At 39.9% G+C, this 21,368-nt stretch overlaps 1 protein-coding gene across 1 annotated transcript; it reads left to right on the top strand.

Annotated features, from left to right (window-relative positions):
• The first annotated feature begins 457 nt into the window (after nt 1–457).
• Nucleotides 458–21,177, top strand: LOC124255969 (histidine N-acetyltransferase-like). The gene is made up of 4 exons (XM_046689919.1): nt 458–660; nt 7,805–7,973; nt 10,793–11,032; nt 19,998–21,177. The coding sequence occupies exons 2-4, from the start codon at nt 7,812–7,814 to the stop codon at nt 20,520–20,522; spliced, it is 927 nt and encodes a 308-aa protein (XP_046545875.1). The 5' UTR covers nt 458–660; nt 7,805–7,811; the 3' UTR covers nt 20,523–21,177.
• The last annotated feature ends 191 nt before the right edge of the window (nt 21,178–21,368 follow it).

Genomic DNA, 21,368 nt, shown 5'->3' with positions numbered 1-21,368 from the left:
TTGTTGACTCCATTTCCAGATCAGAATTACAAACAAGATGTCCCACACAATTCCCCTTTTTGAATTGTACCAAGTGTACCTGTGAATATCTTTTCGGGTAACTAATTGGCCTGCTGCAATAGACACTGAATGAGTTTGTTGTGTGTGCCGTCAGTGGGGCGAGGTGACCTCGACTTTCCTTGAGCACCCCTATTCATCAGATATTTGTTTGTAATTAATTCATGAGAGTTCATTGGTTGCTGGCGATCCGTTCAGTATTTAGTGTTTTGAATATTATCGGTGGAGCGGTTATGCTTTTGTTAATTGCTGAACATGAGAAATACATTTATTTTTCTAATTATAGTCATGAGAAAGCAAATTATGTAATTATATCAATGTTCATGGCCTTTTTATGATGTCATGTCCAACCAACCATGTAGCTTATTATAATAATGGACCTAGACGTACAGTAAGACGCTCTATTTCAGTATCTTTCGGTGACTATTGCGCATGTGGCGATCCTATTTATTACGATGCAACATTTATGAACATGAAATGCGACACAAACATTACTCTATGTGTTTGATTCAAAGCTTCAACACTCAGGTGTCTTCAGAGAGGATCTGAATGTGTCCAACGGATAGAGAGTGCACACACACAAATCAGGATTGAAAGATAAAGGTAAATGACTAGACAGTATGACATGATTTCATAAATAAGCTTATTTCAATGAGATTAATTATAAAGCAAGCTGCGTGCGCATATTGGATACGACATATAACATAGGTTTACATACATATCAAAGTAAAACGCTGACTATAAATGCCGTCCGTTTGATAAGATGATATCAGTCATCAAGTGTTCATAATTTCACCCGAAAACAGTCCCCTGATAAACGATGTGGAACAGCTTGCTACGTATTGGCTATGATATTATGTATTGATTGCTGTGTACTGATTATCTCTAGACTAAATCAGTGGTCGCCCTGATGCTTATAGCATCGTTATTCTAGTGAGGTCTCTATGTGTGCTTTTATATAGAGACACTAAACTAAAACCCATTTCTTATTCCTTCATAAATATGTATGTGACGAAGCACATGGTTAGACGAAGACGAGTGCCTGACGTTAATCAACGTTACCTACAAGCAGTTTGTGACAATGAATGAAAACTGCGGTCGCCGCTTGGTTCCAACCGCAACATACACGTCAAAACACCGTGGTTTAACACACTGACGTCATGGGGAATGGTACAAACCATACTCATACCAGTGCGTCTTTCAAATGGCTGCTTCTTTGTTAGGTGTCCACAGTTCACATTTCACAGTTACCGTTGTATGCAACCGTTGCCATTAACGCCAGGTTGAGGCACAAACCAGTGTCGGTATCTTGACTGTTTATTGTCGAAGGAAAAACACACATACTGTGTCAACACGAGACAAGAAAAAGATGGCGACCGGAAACAGCGCAAGAGTTGATGGGTGGACAACTAATAATTACTAAATACGCCTACACTGGCGTGAGGTCATCCAGATGGGGATTGGCATTTTTCAAGCAGCCGTCGTACCACGCATGGGGTTATAATCATATGAACTTCAGAATCAGTATAGTGAAAAGAAAAGGCTGTGCCGTTTCGTGATAGTACTTCCATTGCTTAACATTGGAACCCTGATATACAAAGATTTGAACATGTGGTTCTCATGTATGGATCAAAAGGCATTTTAATCACTAAGATGAAATATTTTCGTGAAATATATATAAAATATAAATGCCATTTTCAAATGTTAGAAGTCTAGGTTTGCCAGAGTATTGTAGACTTTCTTGGGACATATTTTTATCAAAAATTCATATAGGATAAAAGACTGTGTTGGTGTCATGAACAGAATATAATGGGTGTCATTGTGCAATCTGCAGCTAAATGAAGGTATGCCACTGAACCACCATAGTCGCTCATAACATCAGCTGTGAAACAGGGACTAGAACCTAAGCTTAAGATATACGTAGCAACTGAATCTACCGAGGTTGTGCATGCTAATCGCAATTAAAAAGGGATTACATATACAAACTATCGTACAAACAGTTTCTGACAGATCCCTCGATTATCTTTCGTCCAAGTCATATTGATATTTTACGGTTAATAATTTGCCGTGACAAAAGGTTTAAAAGTCCCCTTTGAACCAGCAAAATAGAACACGGGCAAGTCCGAAATATTCAATAATATATAAACAATGAGCAAGGTACAATGAATGACAATACATATTTCTAGTACAATGCAATTGAGTCACAAATCTAACATATTGGGTCACAAATATAAGATATTAACTCACCAGAGTCTTGACATTCACAGTGAGAACAGATATACTGATTGAAGGTTGTTTACAGTGACAGCAGTTGAATAGGCAAGCACGTTGAACAACTTGATGATGGCAGACAGATGTGTATAAATCCATTCATGTGAAAAGGCCCGTCGCACAATGCAACAACCAACCTTTATATAGCTCTTTCACAGACTCGTTTTAGCGTCCTTCCGTAGCTTTATTCGTCTTAAACGGAGTTTGTCTGATGAATATTTGGTTGTTCTACACCACGCCATTAGTTCACTTCAACACTAATGACTTGCATAGTACAAAATAGAGCGCAATAACGCAGAACTGGCAAAAAGTGATCCAAAGTTCACATCATCACTTACTGACGTTCCCGCTTCCAGCATGCCAACTTCACGGTGCACGTTTGAGAGGCGCGGCGTGAGAATTGGATGTTCTGAATAGTGCTTCAAAGTGTTTTTGCACTTGGGAACAAGTGAGGTCGAATGCACATGCAAAGATAAGATCACGTGTCCAGTGGCACGTGAAAAACACGTGTTAGCACTACTGTGGGGTGCACGATGTTTGGACTGACTTAAATGTGCTTTGGTATACTTGGGGATTAATGTTATGGTACCTGAAAACTGTCTACTATACCCATATTTGCATTTACAAATATGAATTGTGAAGTTTCTATTTTGACTCAGTATATGTTAGCATTGTTAATAGAGCTTTTCATTCGACAGTAAATATTGAGCAGTTATTTGTAATCTTGGAGATATGGTCCGTGATCCAACGACAGCAGCACTAGCAACTGTGATACCATCCTTGGATCCATCAGTAAATATAGCTTTATAAACATCATAACATTTTCGTAATTGGTTATACTCTTGCTGATAAATTAGTTGATTTGTATCTGACATCTTTAGCTTTGTTAATGAAAGATCTACCTGTTACCACGGAGGAGAGGACAGAATTTTGGCAGGAGAAAACAGTGAGTTCCATTTTTGCAGTAGACATTTCAGGTTTTAGTCTTATTCCAAGGGGAGGGATGATGGATTGTTTCTAAAACTACAGATCATCATATAGAGGATTAAATTACACATACAGTCAAAGACAGGATTAGATGGATTTGAAAACAATTTAGTCATATATTGAAAGGACAATTTGATGCGCCGATGTTTTAGTGGGTTACGCCTTAGCAGCGTCAACATATGTGCTTTTAACGAGAGATGTTCGAAGACACCCAGAACAAGCCTTAGACCCTGATGATAAATTCGTCACCTGAAAGCCAGAGTGTTCTAGGTCCAAAAAACACTATTTTCGAGAAAATCGATCTTGAAGTTTAGAACAACAATATTTTCAAAACTATTTGATCAAATTCTTTGGAATTTTGCACATACAGGTGTTATATAAAAAAGAAATAGCCCAAAGTTTGTTACAGTTTCTGAAATAAATAAGAAATTATCAAAACAAACGCTAGGAGCTAGATTAGTTTGTAATTTTGTTCAGAAATAGCGTGTTCTTTGTGTCAGAAATACAGCTGTATTATTATTGTACGATTATTTTATGATTACGTCTACCGTACCAGCTTGTATTTGTTGTTGTTTTAACTTGTTTCAATTTCATAGTTTAGGAATTCCATTAAATATATAATAAATGAGGCAATGTTCCAATCTTCTAGTTGTATGTCTATAATGATGATTATAACTTCCAGATTGTTCCATCTCCATGTCACGTGATCAAACTGGATTTGCTGATTGGTCCAAAAACCACTTAGTGTACAACGTAAACCCACTTTCAAGGTTATGTATCATCAAGCTCAATTTTCACCAAAACTAGACATAGAACACAAATTGAACCCAGAATAGACGGATTAGTGCTCTGTAAAATTGGAGGAGGGTTTTTGATCACCTCCCAACTTTGAATTGGAAATAACTTTCAGTAGTCTAGACCTTCAGGCATATATATTGTGGTTAAAAGGTCAAGTGGTGATTAAAAAAATTATACCAAAAAATTGGCCTCTTTTACAACTTTTATAGAGTGCCATCTGAAACTGAATCTCTGTGAGGTTTGTACTTGGATATAATTTGTTTGTCACTTTGAATATTTAAATCCATTTTCTAACGACCATTTATGAATTCTATTTAGACAAAATTATAACTGCTTTTCGATAGTATTCATAATATTTCTTTCCACGACATGAAAAAACCCACGACATTCACAAAAGTGTCATTTATAACCTTAGAGAGACTAGTAATTATAATACTGAACAATGTGACAGATAAATTACTGCTTTGTGGGACGCCCTGATCCTGAGTATGATGACCAGAACTGGTAGAATCCATGCGGACTTGAAATTGCCTTTCTGTTAAAAACTTGATATGAATCCAAAGCCATGTAAATCTTTTTAAATGCCATTTTTCAATGTAGTGTCGAATGTCATTTCTAAGTAAACAAGACAGACACTGCATGTTGGTTATCGACAATTGCATCTTTTAACAAATGACTCTACTCGAACTAATTGTCATTGATACTTTGGCCATATTTCAGCCATATCGTGACTAAATCAAGTTATAGATTAATAATAATTAAAGGTAATTTACCGAAAAAACCCAACTGTCAACGAAGGACAGTAAAACAACAATATAACAACAGGCTATAGCTTGCCAATAAATAAAGGTAGATCACCATACTATCGAACATGAGGACGTGCATTATGGATAAGATATCCACACCTATCACATCTAGGTGGTACGTGCCTTTGCCTTTGTGTCTAACTGTTTGAACATGAACCGGGTAATGACCCAGGTACATCAGTGACATCTCGTGTTGGTTGCTGTTGATCATCTGCAAACTGCCTAGAAGGGTCAAACGCAGGCTGACTAACCATTCAAACTCATTGAGCAGGTTTGCGTCTGTAATCAAGAGAAGATTATGTGCCGGTACCAGGGTGTAAATATGTTTCAGAATCATCATTCAAAACACATAAATCATTGGCGAACAGAATTCTTCCAGAATATTCCCCTACTGCTGGTATGAGTGCTACCCCAAAGATGATTGTTCAGATCTTCCATTATAATATTAGGCTTTGAAAGCTGGTCATAGAGTGTCTGAAGATCATTTTGCTGAAGAGAATAGGATGGAGGAACGTAGAGAGAGCACAACGAGTAAACAATGTACATGGTGATCCGAACCGCCACAGTTTGCAGAGAGGCATTGAGAGAGGTGAAAAGAAATTATAAGACACATATTGTCCAGTTCTCAGTTGATCTGTCTTTTTTAAGTATGTTTCCTGCAAGCAAAATGCTGATGGCTTCAATTCTTGTGATAATAACTGCAAATCGTTAGAATTGTTCCGAAGTCCTCTGCAGTTCCACAGTATTAGATGGTGAAAGCCGTTCATGGTGATTCAACTGGTGACAGTGAACGTGATGGACACCAACTCCTGTGAGTACAAACTGGAGGGTTGACCATTCGATTCGGAACCTTAGCATGGTCTGAGGGAAAAGACGGCAAAAGCCGCGCAACAGATGGCGCATGAGAGATTCATTTGTGCCATCGGAACTCTCACGAATGCCACTGCAACGAAGTAAACAGTATTCTTTCCATGATGGGATTTAGCTCCATGTCCAAATCTTTAAAATTTATAACATCTCAGTGGGTTTGGCACGTGTTCGTCCACTGCAATGTAGAAATAAAAAGCTTTAATAAACTTTGGAATGGTTGGACACCAATGTAAACAGGTAGGTATTTTTTTTCTTGCATTTTGATGAAACCCACACAGCTGTAATTCCACATAAGAATTTGTTAACAATAGTGAAACTTTAGTAGTGTTCGGATAATTATAATAACATGATGGAATATATATTTCTGTGAGTGGTAAGTATCATGGAAAATAAAAACAATTAAAAAGTGGTATTTGTCTTCAATCAATTTAAAGTTACATATACTGAACAGCAAAAGAAACGCAAGTTTCGAAAAAATGAAATTTCATGAAGGTAAGCGTTCATGTTTATGGAACTTTCATGGTAAAGTGACGTAATGATCCCAGATGAGATGATGTCATGCAATTTGACGTCCATACGAACCATTCGCACAAACACACCAACAGTGCAGCAAAACCATAATTTTAGCACGTGCGTCGACGGTTCTGGATGGAAAGCATGCATTTCACTCAGAGGTATTCTTTATAAAGGCTTGTGTCAAAACACAGTTCAGTATTGACGCTAGGAGGAGTACACGCCACACAAACGATGCCTAGACTAACGACTGAGGAGAGGGGAGTGGTCATTGGAAAGTTGCACGGAGGTAGCTCTGCAACCGCTGTAGCTACGCAATTGGGCTGTCATCTTACCACATTACACGACTTGCTCAACGTCATCACCAAATCAGCTGGAATCCACTGCCGACGGCCATATGTGGGGCCAGGTTTGACACGTCAACAACGCCAGCAGCCCTCACACAGCAAGGGTGTTGATGGATCATCTGGCTCAGAACAACGTTAACATTTTTCAATGACCGTCTCTTTCCCGGATATGGCTCCCTTTGAACATTCTGGAACGAAATTGGACGGAGGATTGGGGCAGGTAGACAGCCACTCACACTTGCACAGTTGGAATAGAGATTGGTGTTTGAGCGGAACCAGTTGCCTCAGGCAGTCTTTCAGACTCTAGTGAACTCAATGAGGCGAGGTGGCTATACGCGCTACTAAAGAGACTGTCACTTTTCGCGTTCAGGGGTATCTCCATTTGACGGACTGTGATCAATTTGAACTTATTGCAATTCAATGTGAACAGCAACTTTCAACTGTTAAATTGACAGTGTTTTCTATAGAATAAATGATTAGACATGATTTTGGTTGTCTTCTATTAAAAAGCCAGACTTGCGTTACTTTTGCTGTTCAGTATAGTTTGCACATTCTTTTTTCTCGGTTGATATTTGTATAACGGCCAGTTTCAACAAGGAGAGCATGGGATGAGCAACGGAGACGAGACAGCGCCATTTCTGCCGGCCAAATCCACGCTGTACATCCAAGTCTACCTCGGCGGCCCGCCGTTGTCGCGTAAGGTCGTCGAAATCGTGAAAGGGATCAAACTCCACTGGGCCAAACAACACAAATACCAAGTTTGCTCCGTTTACGTGCGGGTGAACGTTAACGCCTACACGCAGGTTACGCTTTAATAAAACGGCATTGGGAACACTCTCGATGACTTCATTAGATTAATTAAGACTTAATTACGACAAAAAGTTGGACATTTTGCCTTTTCCCGACCCACCCCATGCTCACTTAAAAGTAAATATTTCAGAAAATATTTTACCGAATTTCATCAAATTTTGCATGCACCTCAGTAGTAGTATACACACTGGGGTTACGGGATTAGGGACTTCCCAAGGGCTCAATTCTTTAAATGGGAGGGATCTGGTCCCGTAGCCCCATTGTGTATACTACTCAGCGACGTAAAACCATACTCACTCACTCACTCACTCACTCTTTTTCTAGCTGACTCATGTCTCTTTACAGGAAAGTCATGTCGGACTATCACATAAGGCTTGCCACGGTTGGTGACTTCGACGGCGTAATGGACATCGGGGACGTGTACATGGGCGCTGACTACTTGCGCCATCGTTACCACAGCTTCATGGACGACCGTAACGTCAGGTCGTACGTCTACATCATCGGAAAGCAGATAGTACGTAACTTGATAACCCACCTTTGTAACCATCTGTTGCTAAATGAAGCTTCGTGCACAGCTATAGTGATTCCCCATAAGCGAGAACTAATGTGGGTGAGTTACAATTTACGTCACTTGACAAAGCAATGAACATTAATGTATGTCTTTTACACCGGTCCGTTAGGGGAAAATAGAAACTAGTAACATATTTGTATCCTACAGCTAATTTGAAATATTGCAAAGTAATAAGTCTTATTTCGAAGTGGGACAATGCTGAGACTGATTGTTGTCATTCGCTATGTCGCCACATAAAGTTCCAGTCTGCAGTTGCTCAACATTTCAACGTACACAAGAACATTATAGTTCGAATATGGGATTGGTATACCGACCTAGAAGTGGTTGAGTCAGCACCCATGATTGCTACATCTGGGACTTTCTTCGACATGGACAGGCTACTGCCAAATCTGCAAGATATGTGCCTTACCAAACATTCTGGAGTTTTGTCCATATAAGGATCGACTAAAAGTGTGTGAGTGAGTTCACAATTATACCGCTTTTAGCAATATTGCAGCGGGGACACCACAAATGGGCTTCACACGTTATACCCATGTGGGGAATCGAACCCGCATCTTTGGCGTGATGAGCGAACACATTAACCACAAGGCTATCCCACCGCCCGCACTTGATGGGGCCACACGTAACAGGCATGGACTCAATGAGGCGGCGAGTATGGTGCAGTGTTGAATCACGATTCCTTCACAAACGCCGACATCGAAATGAACGTTTCTCGCTGAACCGCTGTCACACCTGACAGGAAATCAGGTACATCGACCAAACGCATACTGTCAGGTTCACCTGACGACCAAATATCAAATACCGAACTTCATACCTAGTCTTGTCTATCCTCAGAAACAAATTCCATATTTGGGAAAGAGAAAAAATATATGAAAGTTTACAGTTGGTTCCTGACTGCCGGCAGTTGTTATTTGGCGCACCTGTTATGATCTGTGATACTCCTGTTGGGTCATTTCTGTGTAAGACTTGACAGTTGGAACTGTGCTTCAGTTTGTGTCCGCCAAGACGTTCTTTGTCCATGTTGTTTTAGTATTTAAGCTGGTCACACCTACAAATCAAGACTGGATATTCTTTTGCGCTGACGTTTGGAAATGAAACCTCGTATTCTCCTTCTACATGCAGCCAAAAACGTGTTCTGCCACCAAAATACTGGAGTAACCAAACATATTCAAACCACTATAAACGAGCACCTGTCGCACATGTGATGCCCTTTTTACGTTGCCATTCTCATCTAATACCTTAACCACAGCACATCAGTACATGTTTCCCTTACCGGGGTATTTATAAACACACAACGACGTCCATTTTTACCTGAAATAGCTGCAGATTTACCTACACCAATGGGTATGCATCATAAATCTGGTCAGGTGTGGTGCATATTATCCTGTAACTCAGGAAGTTATAGAGAGGTTTCATCAGCCTCAAAAGGATTTACTGGACTGAGATGGATTAGATGATCCATTCGTGTGTGGTAGTTCGCTGTTAAGGATTTGTTTGTCATTTTGATCTTGCAGTTTGGAGATGGTGATGACGATAATTGTGAACTGGTGGCGTTGCTGCTTATCCTGGCAGATACAGTACAACCAGAAATTATTGAGAATTTAAGATGATCCATTATAATCGAAATTATTGAATTCTATAATGATCTTTGCTACTGGCCAATACGACATCGTCTTTTGCTGGTTACCCAGCCATGTTGGTATTTCTGGGAAGACAATGGCCGATTTTGCTGCTGAGGCAGCACTCAATAAATCTGTGACACCACTTCTTATTCTGTACTCCGATTACAAAGCTAGCATTAGAACTTATATCCGTGATCTGATGCAGCAGAAGTGGGACACCCAAGTAGGTATAAATAAATTACATGAAATAAAAACCCTATATTGGTTACACCTACTTTGGTTGTCAGTCCATATTTGAAAATATATACACACGAATACCTATTGAAAGGTGAGGATACTCAAGCATGTCCTGCTTGACTGTATTGATTTTCCCATCACAAGGGATAAATATTTCAATGTCAAAACAGTTAAGGATCTTTTTAATAATGTTAATTGTCAATTAATAATTGGATTTGTAAGGAAATAGAATTATTAGATTAATTTAGAATGATATGATTTGTAAATAGATAAAAAAAAATTAAACATGGGAGTATAAATTAGCAACTGCGATTGTTAGCGGCTGTATCCTCGAAGGGGTTACAGTATCGTAAAATTATTGTCCTCCTGAGAGGATACGTAAGTCCCAAAACTTAAAACCCATGCAGGTAGCAAAGGCACTGTAAGTCCACATGGTTCCTGGTATGGTGACCTACCTTCAGTTGTTGGCGATACTCAGCCCATTTTTATATTGTTTTGTCCTGATTTGAAATCCTTTTTTAGAGATAGATGCTAGTTGTAATTCTTGATACTGTGATATTCTGGTTTGTTTTACTGTCCTTTGTCGACAGATGTTTTAAAATGATTACCTTGTTTTCATCGCTATATGGCTGTAATATTGCCGATGCGATGTAAAATGTTAACTCACCACTGACTGAAATTCTGCCATTGTTCTTGTTTGGATAGGTATAGACTGGTCTATGACATACAATTGCAATCAAGTAGTTGTTAAAACATCAGTTCAGTAAAGTTCACTGTTATTGTGGTATGTTTGAAACTTGGGAACGACTGTTTAATATGGCACTTTATGGTACATAAACTCCAAAGTAATTTACAGATTCCTCAACGTTTACATTATAGTTAAAATGCCTTCTTCGTCCACAGGTAGGCTTCTGCAGCGTTCACCTTATCGACGATGGACTGACCTTTCTTGTACGAGCCGGTAGGGTGAAGGAAGGATTCCGGGGAAAAGGGGTTTACAGTCGCCTACTCAAACACGTTCACGCAGAACACAAAGACGTAGACAGCATCAAATACGACGTGATAACCACAAGAAATTACAACTTTGAAGCGTGGAAGAAAAGCCTTGAAAACACCTACATGTATACTGTATCGTCCAGAAAGGTTTGTAGCTAACCAATCAGTTTGTATATTTAGCGTAAGCGCAAAACAATGCATATATTTATCAAGGAAACCAAGTTCTATCCATCGAACCTGGTTTTCATTCATCTTTATAACTCTTAAATGCCTCTCAGAGAACATATTTATCAGTTGACGATTCTCGAACAGATAAAAGTCTCATTGGTCTGTGACTAAAACTCAAATAGCTAAGGAAGTCAAACAACAACCCATCTGAGAAATGATGTATTGTCTTCCCATTAGCCCGTCCACCCATCCTACAATCTATTAGAGGCAGCATACCCCATCTCACTCATAACATGTTACTTTTGCAATTACACTTTTACTTTAAAGTACAGATTCTAGTACTTTTATTTTGTTGTTAATGGTAACTGGAGTGGAGGGACTGTGTGGATGTTGGATGTGGGTTGCATGTCCCATATGGGATTCAAACCCGCACACTCAGAGTGAGTGAGTTTGGTTTTACGCCGCTTTTAGCAATGTTCCAGCAATATCACGGCTGGGGTCACCAGAAATCGGCTTCACACATTGTACCCATGTGGGGAATCGAACTCGGGTCTTCGGCGTGACAAACGGACGCTTTAACCACTAGGCTACCCCACCGCACACTCAGAGTACAGCACCTAACTGCCAGCGCACAAAGTCGGCTACCCCACTGAGCAACCGTAGCTTCCACGAAAATGGAAGTGTGGAAAGTGGTTTTGTAAGACGCTGACTTTTTGCGCTGGCGATAAGGTGCCTTACTCTAAGAGTGCGGGTTCGAATTCACGAATTTTTTGTGACTGATGCCTCAAGTTTGTCATCCACAAGTCAGCTGTTTCAACATTTTACTAGAGGCTTGTATGTTGGAGGTTTCTTCATATAGCTCTCACTGGATTCAAATCAAAACTGAAGACACATTTTTTTCCACATACACTAAACGCCAAAAGAAACGTTACCCTCCTACCTTTATGAATTACTGAAAAACTATCAAAGATATGTTAGAAGGTATTAGTTTACAAGAAAGCTTATTAAAACAGCTTTATGCAAATCACGAAAGAAAATTCTCAAATGCATTCATATTTAGGTAAAATGCATCTTTTCAGAACAGTTAAATTGTCCTATATTCGTCTATACCGATAGAAACGAATAACAGAGATTTTGATGTCCGAAAGAAAGAATGCAATATAATTCTGCTTTGGGACAATGATAAACCATTTAAAGTCACAATTTTTAACTATTAAAACAAGAAACAACTGTTGTAGAGTGTGTACAATTGTAAAATAATCATTCCTATGATTTCAGTCTTTTTAAAACATTCTCTACTGATTTGCATTAGTGAAAACAAGTAAAACGTGTTTTTTATATTGTGAAAATAATTTTAGGAACATCTAAAATTATCTTTGCTAAATGTTTTGCTGCAAAGTACCATTTTCTATTTTCTGTTTACACATAGTAATATCAATCGCCAAATCGCAGCAATATTCAAGCAGTATTTACATCCATTTCACATGTAGAATGATTCTATAGGTATGAAGAGAGCCTTGAATACATGATATGATACACAAGTACGAGAAATATGCCACGATTAACAGCTGAAGAGAGATAAAGAGCCTCTGAGATGGTACAGATGAGGTTGACATACAATGCTGTTGCCAACGCCCTCGGATGCCACCGTATCACGGTTATAAGACTTATTCAGGGCTTCAGACTTACTTAGGTCACCGTAGACAGACCAAGAAGTGGACGTCCACGCATCACAACGCCAGCTGAAGATAGGTACCTCCGTCATTAAAGAAGGAGGGTAACGGATTTTTTTGGCGTTTGGTGTATACAATGTACTATACTTGGACATTGTTACAAAGTGAAAATCTACATGTACAACAGACATTATCTTTCCTCACACGTATAAATGTTGTTTTCTGATTGGCTGAGCGCTCTTCTGTTATTTTCAATGTACCACGCTTACAAGCGAGTAAAACTTTCTATGTTACCCGCTAAGGATTGCCGAACTGCGGGAATTCATTTTGTACTTCGTGTTAGTAATTCTTTATCACGAATAATTGAGTCACGTATGATGTACTGAAATAACCGATGTTTTGCGAATGCAAATCGATGGAAGTGAGATAACTCTAAATTGGTTTTTCTTGTCGTCTCCTACATTCTATGTCATCTGAAAATCTAGTATTGGCTAATTTCCTAACTCTAGTACTCCTTATTATGATCGGATACCCGCTCTTTAAACAGTTCAAACTTAATATTGAGGAGTTAGGTAAAATACATACGTTGTTCGCTGGTTCCTCGGGGCCCATGGGTTGGTGTATTCTCTATTATCATCATGAACAAACATAGAGGGTACATCAACCCATGTCCCCATCGAGACCAGTGAACAACTTATAATACTAGTATGGTTGAGTTGAGTTCAGTTAGGCTTTACGTCACATCGGCATTATATTCAGCCATATACTGACGAGAACAAGTCTGCATTAATGATCATTGCAGGTACAGAGTCAAAATGTATTTTATTTCAAAAACATATATTCATTACATTGTCATTCAAAGACAGGAAAAGGCATAGCACCAAATTTAAAGGCAGACAATTTGTCAGTGACATTACACAGTTACAATTTATGATACAGATCAACTTCCCTCAGGTAGTTCACTATCAGATGAGCGCTCACGCGGGAGAACAGATCTTTCAGATTTGTTGCATCATAGTGTGAGTCCCATGCAGACCATAAGTCTACACAGTCAAGCAGAATATGCTTGATGGTGAAAACCTCATCGCAAGAGACACATATGGGGGGTCCATCCCCATCCGTTTTCAGCAGATAGTCATGTGTAAACCGACTGTGGCCAATACGACATCATCGTAAAATTACCTCATCACGTCTTGACTGACAACCCAAGTAGGTGTAACCAATGGTTGGCTTCAATTCGTACAGTTTATTTCTTCCTACTTGAGTGTCCCACCTCTTTTGCATGAGGTCCCGAGTGTAGCTTTTGATAGTGATTTTGAAGTCACTGTACGGGATCAGCAGTGGCGATAAGGGCTTGTCAAGAGCTGCTTTAGCTGCAGCATCAGCTTTTGTGCTACCTGCTATGACAACGTGACCCGGCAACCAGCAGAGTACGATGTCTCATGGCCATTAGAAAGGTCGTTGTAAAGTTCTAAAATGTCCAGAATGATTGGGTGACTTGAAGTAACGTTTTGAAGTGCTTGAAGGCAAGATAATGAATCTGTAAAAACGATGAAGTTTTTGGAATGATTCTGCTGTTTCAAGTAGGTCAAAGCTGAGAAGATAGCTTTGGCCTCGGCAGTGAGAATGGACTGTTGTCGGGAATCCTAGAAGAAACAGTCTTGAATCCAATGACTGTAGCACTAGCAACTTGGCCCTCATCATTGGATCCGTCAGTGAAAATGGATCTATGGGTGTCATACTTGGAACGTAACTGGTTGTGTTCCTGCTGGAACACCAAAGGATTTGTTTCAGTCTTTTTGAGTTTAGTGAAGGTAAGGTCGACCTGTGGTTTCACCATCTGCCAGGGTGGCGAAGCCGGTAATGTGCTATGATATTTGAGATTAATTTTAGCTGCAGATATGTGTGTTTGAATTCTGATTCCAACTGGTGGAACTAGGTTTGGCAGTTTAGGAAACAGGTTTTTATAGAGAGGGTTGAAAACAAAATTGTATGCTGTATTGGACTGATTTGAAACGTAATTTAGTGATATACTGCAGTGAAAGTTTAATGCGGCGTTGTTCAAGGGAAAGTTCGTTAGCCTCTGCACATAGACTGTCTACCGGAGAGGTCCTAAAAGCTCCCAGGCAGAGCCTCAGGCCTTGGTGGTGGATAGAATCTAATTTTTCTAAATTGCTTTGGCAGGCTCCACCATAAACAATGGAGCCGTAGTCTAGTTTAGAGCGAACCAAAGATCTGTACAAGTGAAGGAGAGTAGGCGGATCCCCTCCCCACTCTGTATTTGAAACGACTTTTTAGTAAGTCCAGAGCCTTCAAGCACTTAGGTTTCAGATATTTTATGTGTGGTAAGAATGTCAGGTGACGGTCGAATACGAGTCCCAGGAATTTGGCCTCTTCTACTACCTTGATGGGAGTACCATCTAAGGATAGGTCTGGATCCTTGTGTGGTTTGTATTTACGACAAAAGTGAAAACAATTTGCTTTGGATTTTGAAAACTTAAAGCCATTTTCATTGGCCCATTTTTGGATTTTGTTTAGACAGAGTTGAAGCTGCCTTTCTATTGCGTGCATGACATGAAATATTGAAATCGTCCACGAAATGGGACCCATCAACACAACTGTTCAAGATGTTAGTGAGGCTGTTAATTTTGATGATAAAAAGGGTGACAGACAGGATGCTGCCTTGAGGTATGCCCTGATCTTGGTGGAAATATTCAGACAGTGTGGAACCTACCCGTACTTGAAATTGTCTGTTGTTTAAAAACTGAGATATGAACTGAGGTAATCTGCCCCTCAATCCAAATTCATGTAAATCTTTTAAGATACCATGTTTCCACATTGTATCGTATGCTTTTTCTAAATCGAAAAATATAGATACTGTTTGCTGTTTGTTGACAATGGAATTTTTTATAAAAGATTCCAGACGCACCAGATGGTCAGTGGTACTTCGGTTCTTTCGGAAACCACATTGAAGGTCACTAAGGAGGTTATTGGTCTCCAAGTACCAGAATAATCGAGTGTTGACCATACGCTCCATGGTTTTACAAACACAGCTAGTTAGTGATATAGGACGGTAGTTTGAGGGATCAGTATGATCCCGGCCAGGTTTTGGTATAGGGATGATAATGGCATTGTGCCACGAAGGAGGAAAGTTGCCGGTTGTCCAAATGTCATCAAATATATTGAGTAGTGTTTCCAAACTTGAATCAGGGAGGAGTTTGAGGAGCTGATAATGAATATCATCAGCTCCTGCCGGAGTGTCGTGAGCCTGCCCCAGGGCAGAGAAAACGTTTCATTGTAATCCTCACCATTATCAGAGTTAAAATTGACTGATTTCTTTTCTTGTTGGGTTTGGTATTTCTGGAACTTGGGGTTACAATTTGTGAAAGAGGAGTGGTTTGCCAAAGTTTCGCCAAGTTTATTTGCAATTTCAAATTTATTTGTTAAAAGAGAGTCACCATCTTTGAGATGGCGAACACCAGATTTGGATCCTTTGGACACATATTTCCTCCATGACCGGCGTTTAGTTTGTTTAAATGTGCGTCTTGCCCGGCATTTGTCATTTTAACGGCATTCAGGTTATGCACAGTAGGATGTTGTCGGAAGTATTTTTCCGCCTTCTTCCTATTTTTCCTAGCTTGTTTGCAGTTTGTATCAAACCATGGTTTGCGTATGTGCGGGTTTGCAGAGGACTTAGGAATGGTTTCGTCTCCAATAGTATTTAAGATATCAGAAAATAGTTCCATGGGATCAGGAACATTCCTGAAGTTGTCCGGTATAAGTTTTTCAGAGCAGAGAGTTTGGAATAATGGCCAATTGGCCTTAGTAACATTCCATCTTGTTGAAGGTGGTTCATCCGCGGGATTGATAGGAGTAAGAATAGTTGGGAAGTGGTCACTTCCACAAAGGTCATCGTGGACCGACCATTCAAACTCGTTTAAGAGATTAGAATCCGTAAGTGATAGATCAAGTGCAGAGTATGTTCCAGTGGCAAGATGGAGATAAGTGTTTGATCCATCGTTGAAGATGCATATATCATTATTGGAGAGAAAATCTTCAAGGACCATTCCCTTATTATTTGTATCAGTACTTCCCCATGGAGGATTATGGCCGTTCAGGTCGCCCATGATTATGCAGGGCTTTGGGAGTAGATCATACAAGTTCTGAAGATCTGATTGTGGACAGTTGAGGAGGGCGGAAGATAGAGTGAACATAGTGTAAACCCTATGTTCAGAGTCATGCGGACAGCAACAGTTTGTAGGTTGGTGTTAAGTGGAACAGGGCTATGGAAGATGCCTCCTGTAGCTTTTACACCGGGGGGAGAAAGGGAGTGGTAGGAACTGTACCGACGGATGTCAAATTTATCAGTCCTTTTTAGGTAGGTTTCTTGGAGACAAAACGAGGATGGTTTGCAGTCTTGAATCAATAACTGTGATTCATTATAATTATTCTTAAGTCCTCTGCAATTTCATTGAATCATGTTTTGTGGATTCATGGTGCTTCCACTGGTGACATGTAACGTGAACGTGAGAAAGCGTTTGATGAACTCCTATTGGTGTCAGGTGGAGATGGAGTGACCTCCATATCCAGAGGGCCAATGGAGTTATGGACCTCGACGGGGACCTCTGAAGGAGAGGTGGCCTTTGGTTTGTGTTTGGCAGTTGCTCAAGCTGCTTTAGTCTCTGTAGCTTCTTTCTTTCCCTTTTTTCGCGCGCAGTTTCTGCTTCTGGTTTGGGCATTTGTTCTGGTGTTTGTGATTCAGAACTTTTGACTTTTATGTTTGGAGATGGAGTGGCTGAGTTGAGTTGAGTTGGCTGAGAAGACATGACCCATGTCAGATCAGTCTGACAGGAGATAGTTGCAGTAGTGATAGAAGGACGGGAGACAGCAGAAGAGTAGGTGATGGTTGAAGGGGCTACAGTTAAACTTGCAACCCTTTATTCTTAGCTTCATGAAAAGAGACATTTTCTTTGTTCTTGATTTTTATGATCTCTGATTCGCGTTGCCACATAGGACAAGATTTGGAGGAAGCCATTTGGACACTTCACTTCCTTAGTACAGTCATTGCTCTCATGCTTGTCACCACAGCGGTAACAAACAGCAGAAGAACGACAGGACTTGGATCCATGTCCAAACTTTTGGCAGTTGTAGCACCGGAGTGGATTAGGTACATACACCTCCACACCAATGCTGTAATAACCGGCTCTAATAGTTTCGGGAATCTTCGATCGGGCGAACGTAAAGAGGTAGGTGTTTGTGGGTTGAACCACACCGTCCTTCTTGATAGTGAATCTCTTCACAGCTGTGACAGACTGCTGGGAAAGTTCCTGGACAATTTGTTTCTCAGTCATGTCAGACAGGCACCGAGCTCTGTTCCGTACAATGCCTCTACACGTGTTCAGTGTTTTGTGCGCTGAGACAGCAACCTTTACATTGACAAACTCTTGTAATTTCAGTAGATTCAGATGGGGTGTTGTGGACCTATTCGACCCCGTGATACTAGTATGGTACACATACTAGTACTAGTTACAACACACGTAAAACAGCGATATTGCTGAACAGCAATGGTTAGAACTTTCTTTAGATTTCTTCCCATATATTATGTTTGGGGTGTGACGAGACGATCCCTGTGGCATGACGACAAACAGTTTTCCCAGAAATAAGTGAGAAAATGTTTGTTTCCAAATACTGATAATAGAATATTAAAATACAATGTAGGTGTTACAGTATGTATTAAGGTACTCAATAGGAGAGGCAACTTTTGTAGGCTTTAAAAGAATGAACCTTACTACATCAAGAGTTATCAAGAGTTATCTCCCGGTTTTGTTTGTTGACATGGCAGATGTGACAGCAGAAGACTGGTTCTAGATGATTTTGAAAGGGGTGTGATAAATGCAAAACAGTAAGCTGGTAGACATGACATTCCACTGTCTACAGTATTCAGAACTTTGAAGAATATTCAGTCAGGAGTTGGGATTGAGCACAAGACAGGGGCAGGGAGGCCAAGGAAGTTCAGTACTACGGATCGCCTGCTCTTGGTCAGATTCTGAGTAGGGGAAATTGGAAAAGCGTTGTGAATATCAGAAATGAGATGATTAATAGAGGAAGTCCTCAGGCATGTAATGAAACCCTTAGAGAAGAATTACAAAGATTAAACTGGGTGAAAGAGCGCGGAATTGCCCTCACCATTGATGAAAGATGCACAAAAAGAAAGGCGTTTAAACTGGTGTAGGGATCACGAAAATCATCATTGGGATAATGTTTTCCTTTCTGATGAAAGTTCTGTCTGGCTTTTCCTAACTGTGTGGGAATTTGGACAAAAGATGCCGTGAAACCTATATACCAACGCCCAAAACATAGCCCGAAATTTTACATGTGGGGTGGGATATCATCACGTGGAATGACGCTGTTGTGTATTTTCACTGGAAATTTGACGAAGGAACGATATGTTGACATCTTAAATGATGGCCTCCTTCCAACGGCCCGAACACTGTTGTAAGATAATTGGATAACGACCGAAAACATGATAATGACCCAAAACACACTGCCGGCACACAAAACAGTCGGACGAAAATGTTCAAGTTTTAGACCCAGCTACAGCCCAGATCTTAACCATATTGAGAATGTGTTTGGACTAATGAAGGACATGGCCCAGCTACAACCAGATCTTAACCCTATTGAGAATGTGTGGGGACTAATGAAGGACATGGCCCAGCTACAACCAGATCTTAACCCTATTGAGAATGTGTGGGGACTAATGAAGGACAGAATAAATAAAAAAGGACCTAGAAATATTGAGGATATGAAGAAAGAAAATTTCCTACAAACTTGGCTCGGTAGTGAACCAAGGCGCATGCAGAGAAACCAGGTCTCACAAAGTACTGAAAGGACACTTATCCTGTAAGAGAATCATATCTCAACATATTCATTTAAGTAAACCTTCCATTGTTTATATACATGTATTAGATATTTGCCGATTATTTTCAATAATTTCCGGGAATACTATACATATACATGTAGCTGCCTCCGCTAGATCATTAGGGCCAATATTTGGTAGACAGTGCTTAAAATGAGGTTTCATTTTGCGCAGCACATACCACCAAAATGTCTTGATCACACCTTGTACATGAGATACCACTGGCATCATACAACCATATTCTTATTCCGGGTAACAGCACCACCTCGTTCAACTGAGAGGCGAGGTAATTCGACTGTTGTTTTTGTCTCTTGATTTATAATAAATATCTGTCTGGTCTACTTTCCTGTTGCAGACCATTCTAAGTTACCAGTTGGAAACTGAAGACATTGAACGTCCAGGACCAACAAAAACGTCTTATCTGGAAGAAGTTACCTCATCAACTATGACGTCATTGCTTGAGGATGAGAAAATCCGAGACACACTGTTTCCTGAAGGCAAAATGATAATTAATTGGGTTCCTCTCCGTCTCTTCACATCAAATATGAAATACATAATGACACCGGACACGTTCGCTCTCCAGTCGATATCCGATAACTTTAATGTGTCACTTCTTACAGTTGGAACATCGACAGAATGTAAGCTGGGACTGTTATATAACATAGACGTTTTCGCAAATGATGTTACAGGCCTATGTCATCACATTATACGTCACTTTGAACATTTGAAGGCGTTGACACAAAAACAGATTGTACTTCAAATTGTCACTTCTTCAGATTTCTGTAAAACGGCGGATGACATAATGAAAAATCTACGAATTTCATCGTTCCATAAGAATCTAAGGACTGAAATTATCAGTCTTGAAAAGGGTTTCAAATGAAAATTCGGGTTCGGTCATATGCTTCAAATTTAGTATTTATCCTAGACAAACGGGACGTGCAGTTTCTAACTGAAATCAGCAGGATCTGCCTCATGAGTTTCAGGTTAAAAAACAATGTGTTGTACGTCAAATCACTCTTGCATACAATACCATCTTAAACGTTCTTCAGTTTGGTAAAGATATTGATCAGTTAGAAAACAATATCTTATTCACGATATTTCTACTTTTGACCTTGATTTTACTTTTAACTTTTGATCAAGATAGCAAATGTTATGTAGGTGCAGTATGTGTTTTTGTCTATCTGTGCACATGTATGTGTAACCCTTTTCATCGTCATTCGTTTATCTTTACTTAGAGGGGGGTGGGGTAGCCTAGTGGGTAAAGCGTTGGCTCGTCACGCCGAAGACTCGGGTTCGAATCCCCACATGGGCACAATGTGTGAAGCCCATTTCTGGTGTCCCCCGCCGTGATGTTGCTGGAATATTGCTAAAAGCGGCGTAAAAACAAACTCAGTCAGTCAGTCCTAATGTTAGAAACCGTACAAGTAAGTAATTTTCTACTGAAGAAGAATGACAATTGGTTTTGTTTGTTGTCGAAATATAACTGAAATAAATGCAACGTCAAATCTTAACCCAAATAAAATGTGTTACTCAAGCTGCATGTGTTAAGTTTGTCCATTGGTCCTTGACTAGCTATGGAATTAATTATCAACTTTATTAACAGTTGTGCAAGATTCTTTTACAAGACCTGATGCACAAGATTTTCTTGCACGCATCATTACGCAAGAAACATGGGTGTTCCCATGGACGATGAATCGACGATCAACGTCAAGCTTCGACGTATCGG

This window comes from Haliotis rubra, unplaced genomic scaffold, assembly GCF_003918875.1.
Source record: "Haliotis rubra isolate DU_JTF1 unplaced genomic scaffold, ASM391887v1 Scf614, whole genome shotgun sequence".
Classification (NCBI taxonomy): Eukaryota; Metazoa; Mollusca; class Gastropoda; order Lepetellida; family Haliotidae; genus Haliotis; species Haliotis rubra.
This window is presented reverse-complemented; position numbering and strand designations above follow the sequence as displayed.

Excerpts from the sequence above, each read along its gene's own strand:
- LOC124255969 (XM_046689919.1), top strand. The coding sequence starts at position 7,812 with ATGTCGGACTATCACATAAGGCTTGCCACGGTTGGTGACTTCGACGGC. Across the intron at positions 7,974-10,792 it reads ACATCATCGGAAAGCAGATA|GTAGGCTTCTGCAGCGTTCA; the intron begins GTACGTAACTTG and ends CTTCGTCCACAG. Across the intron at positions 11,033-19,997 it reads ATACTGTATCGTCCAGAAAG|ACCATTCTAAGTTACCAGTT; the intron begins GTTTGTAGCTAA and ends TTCCTGTTGCAG.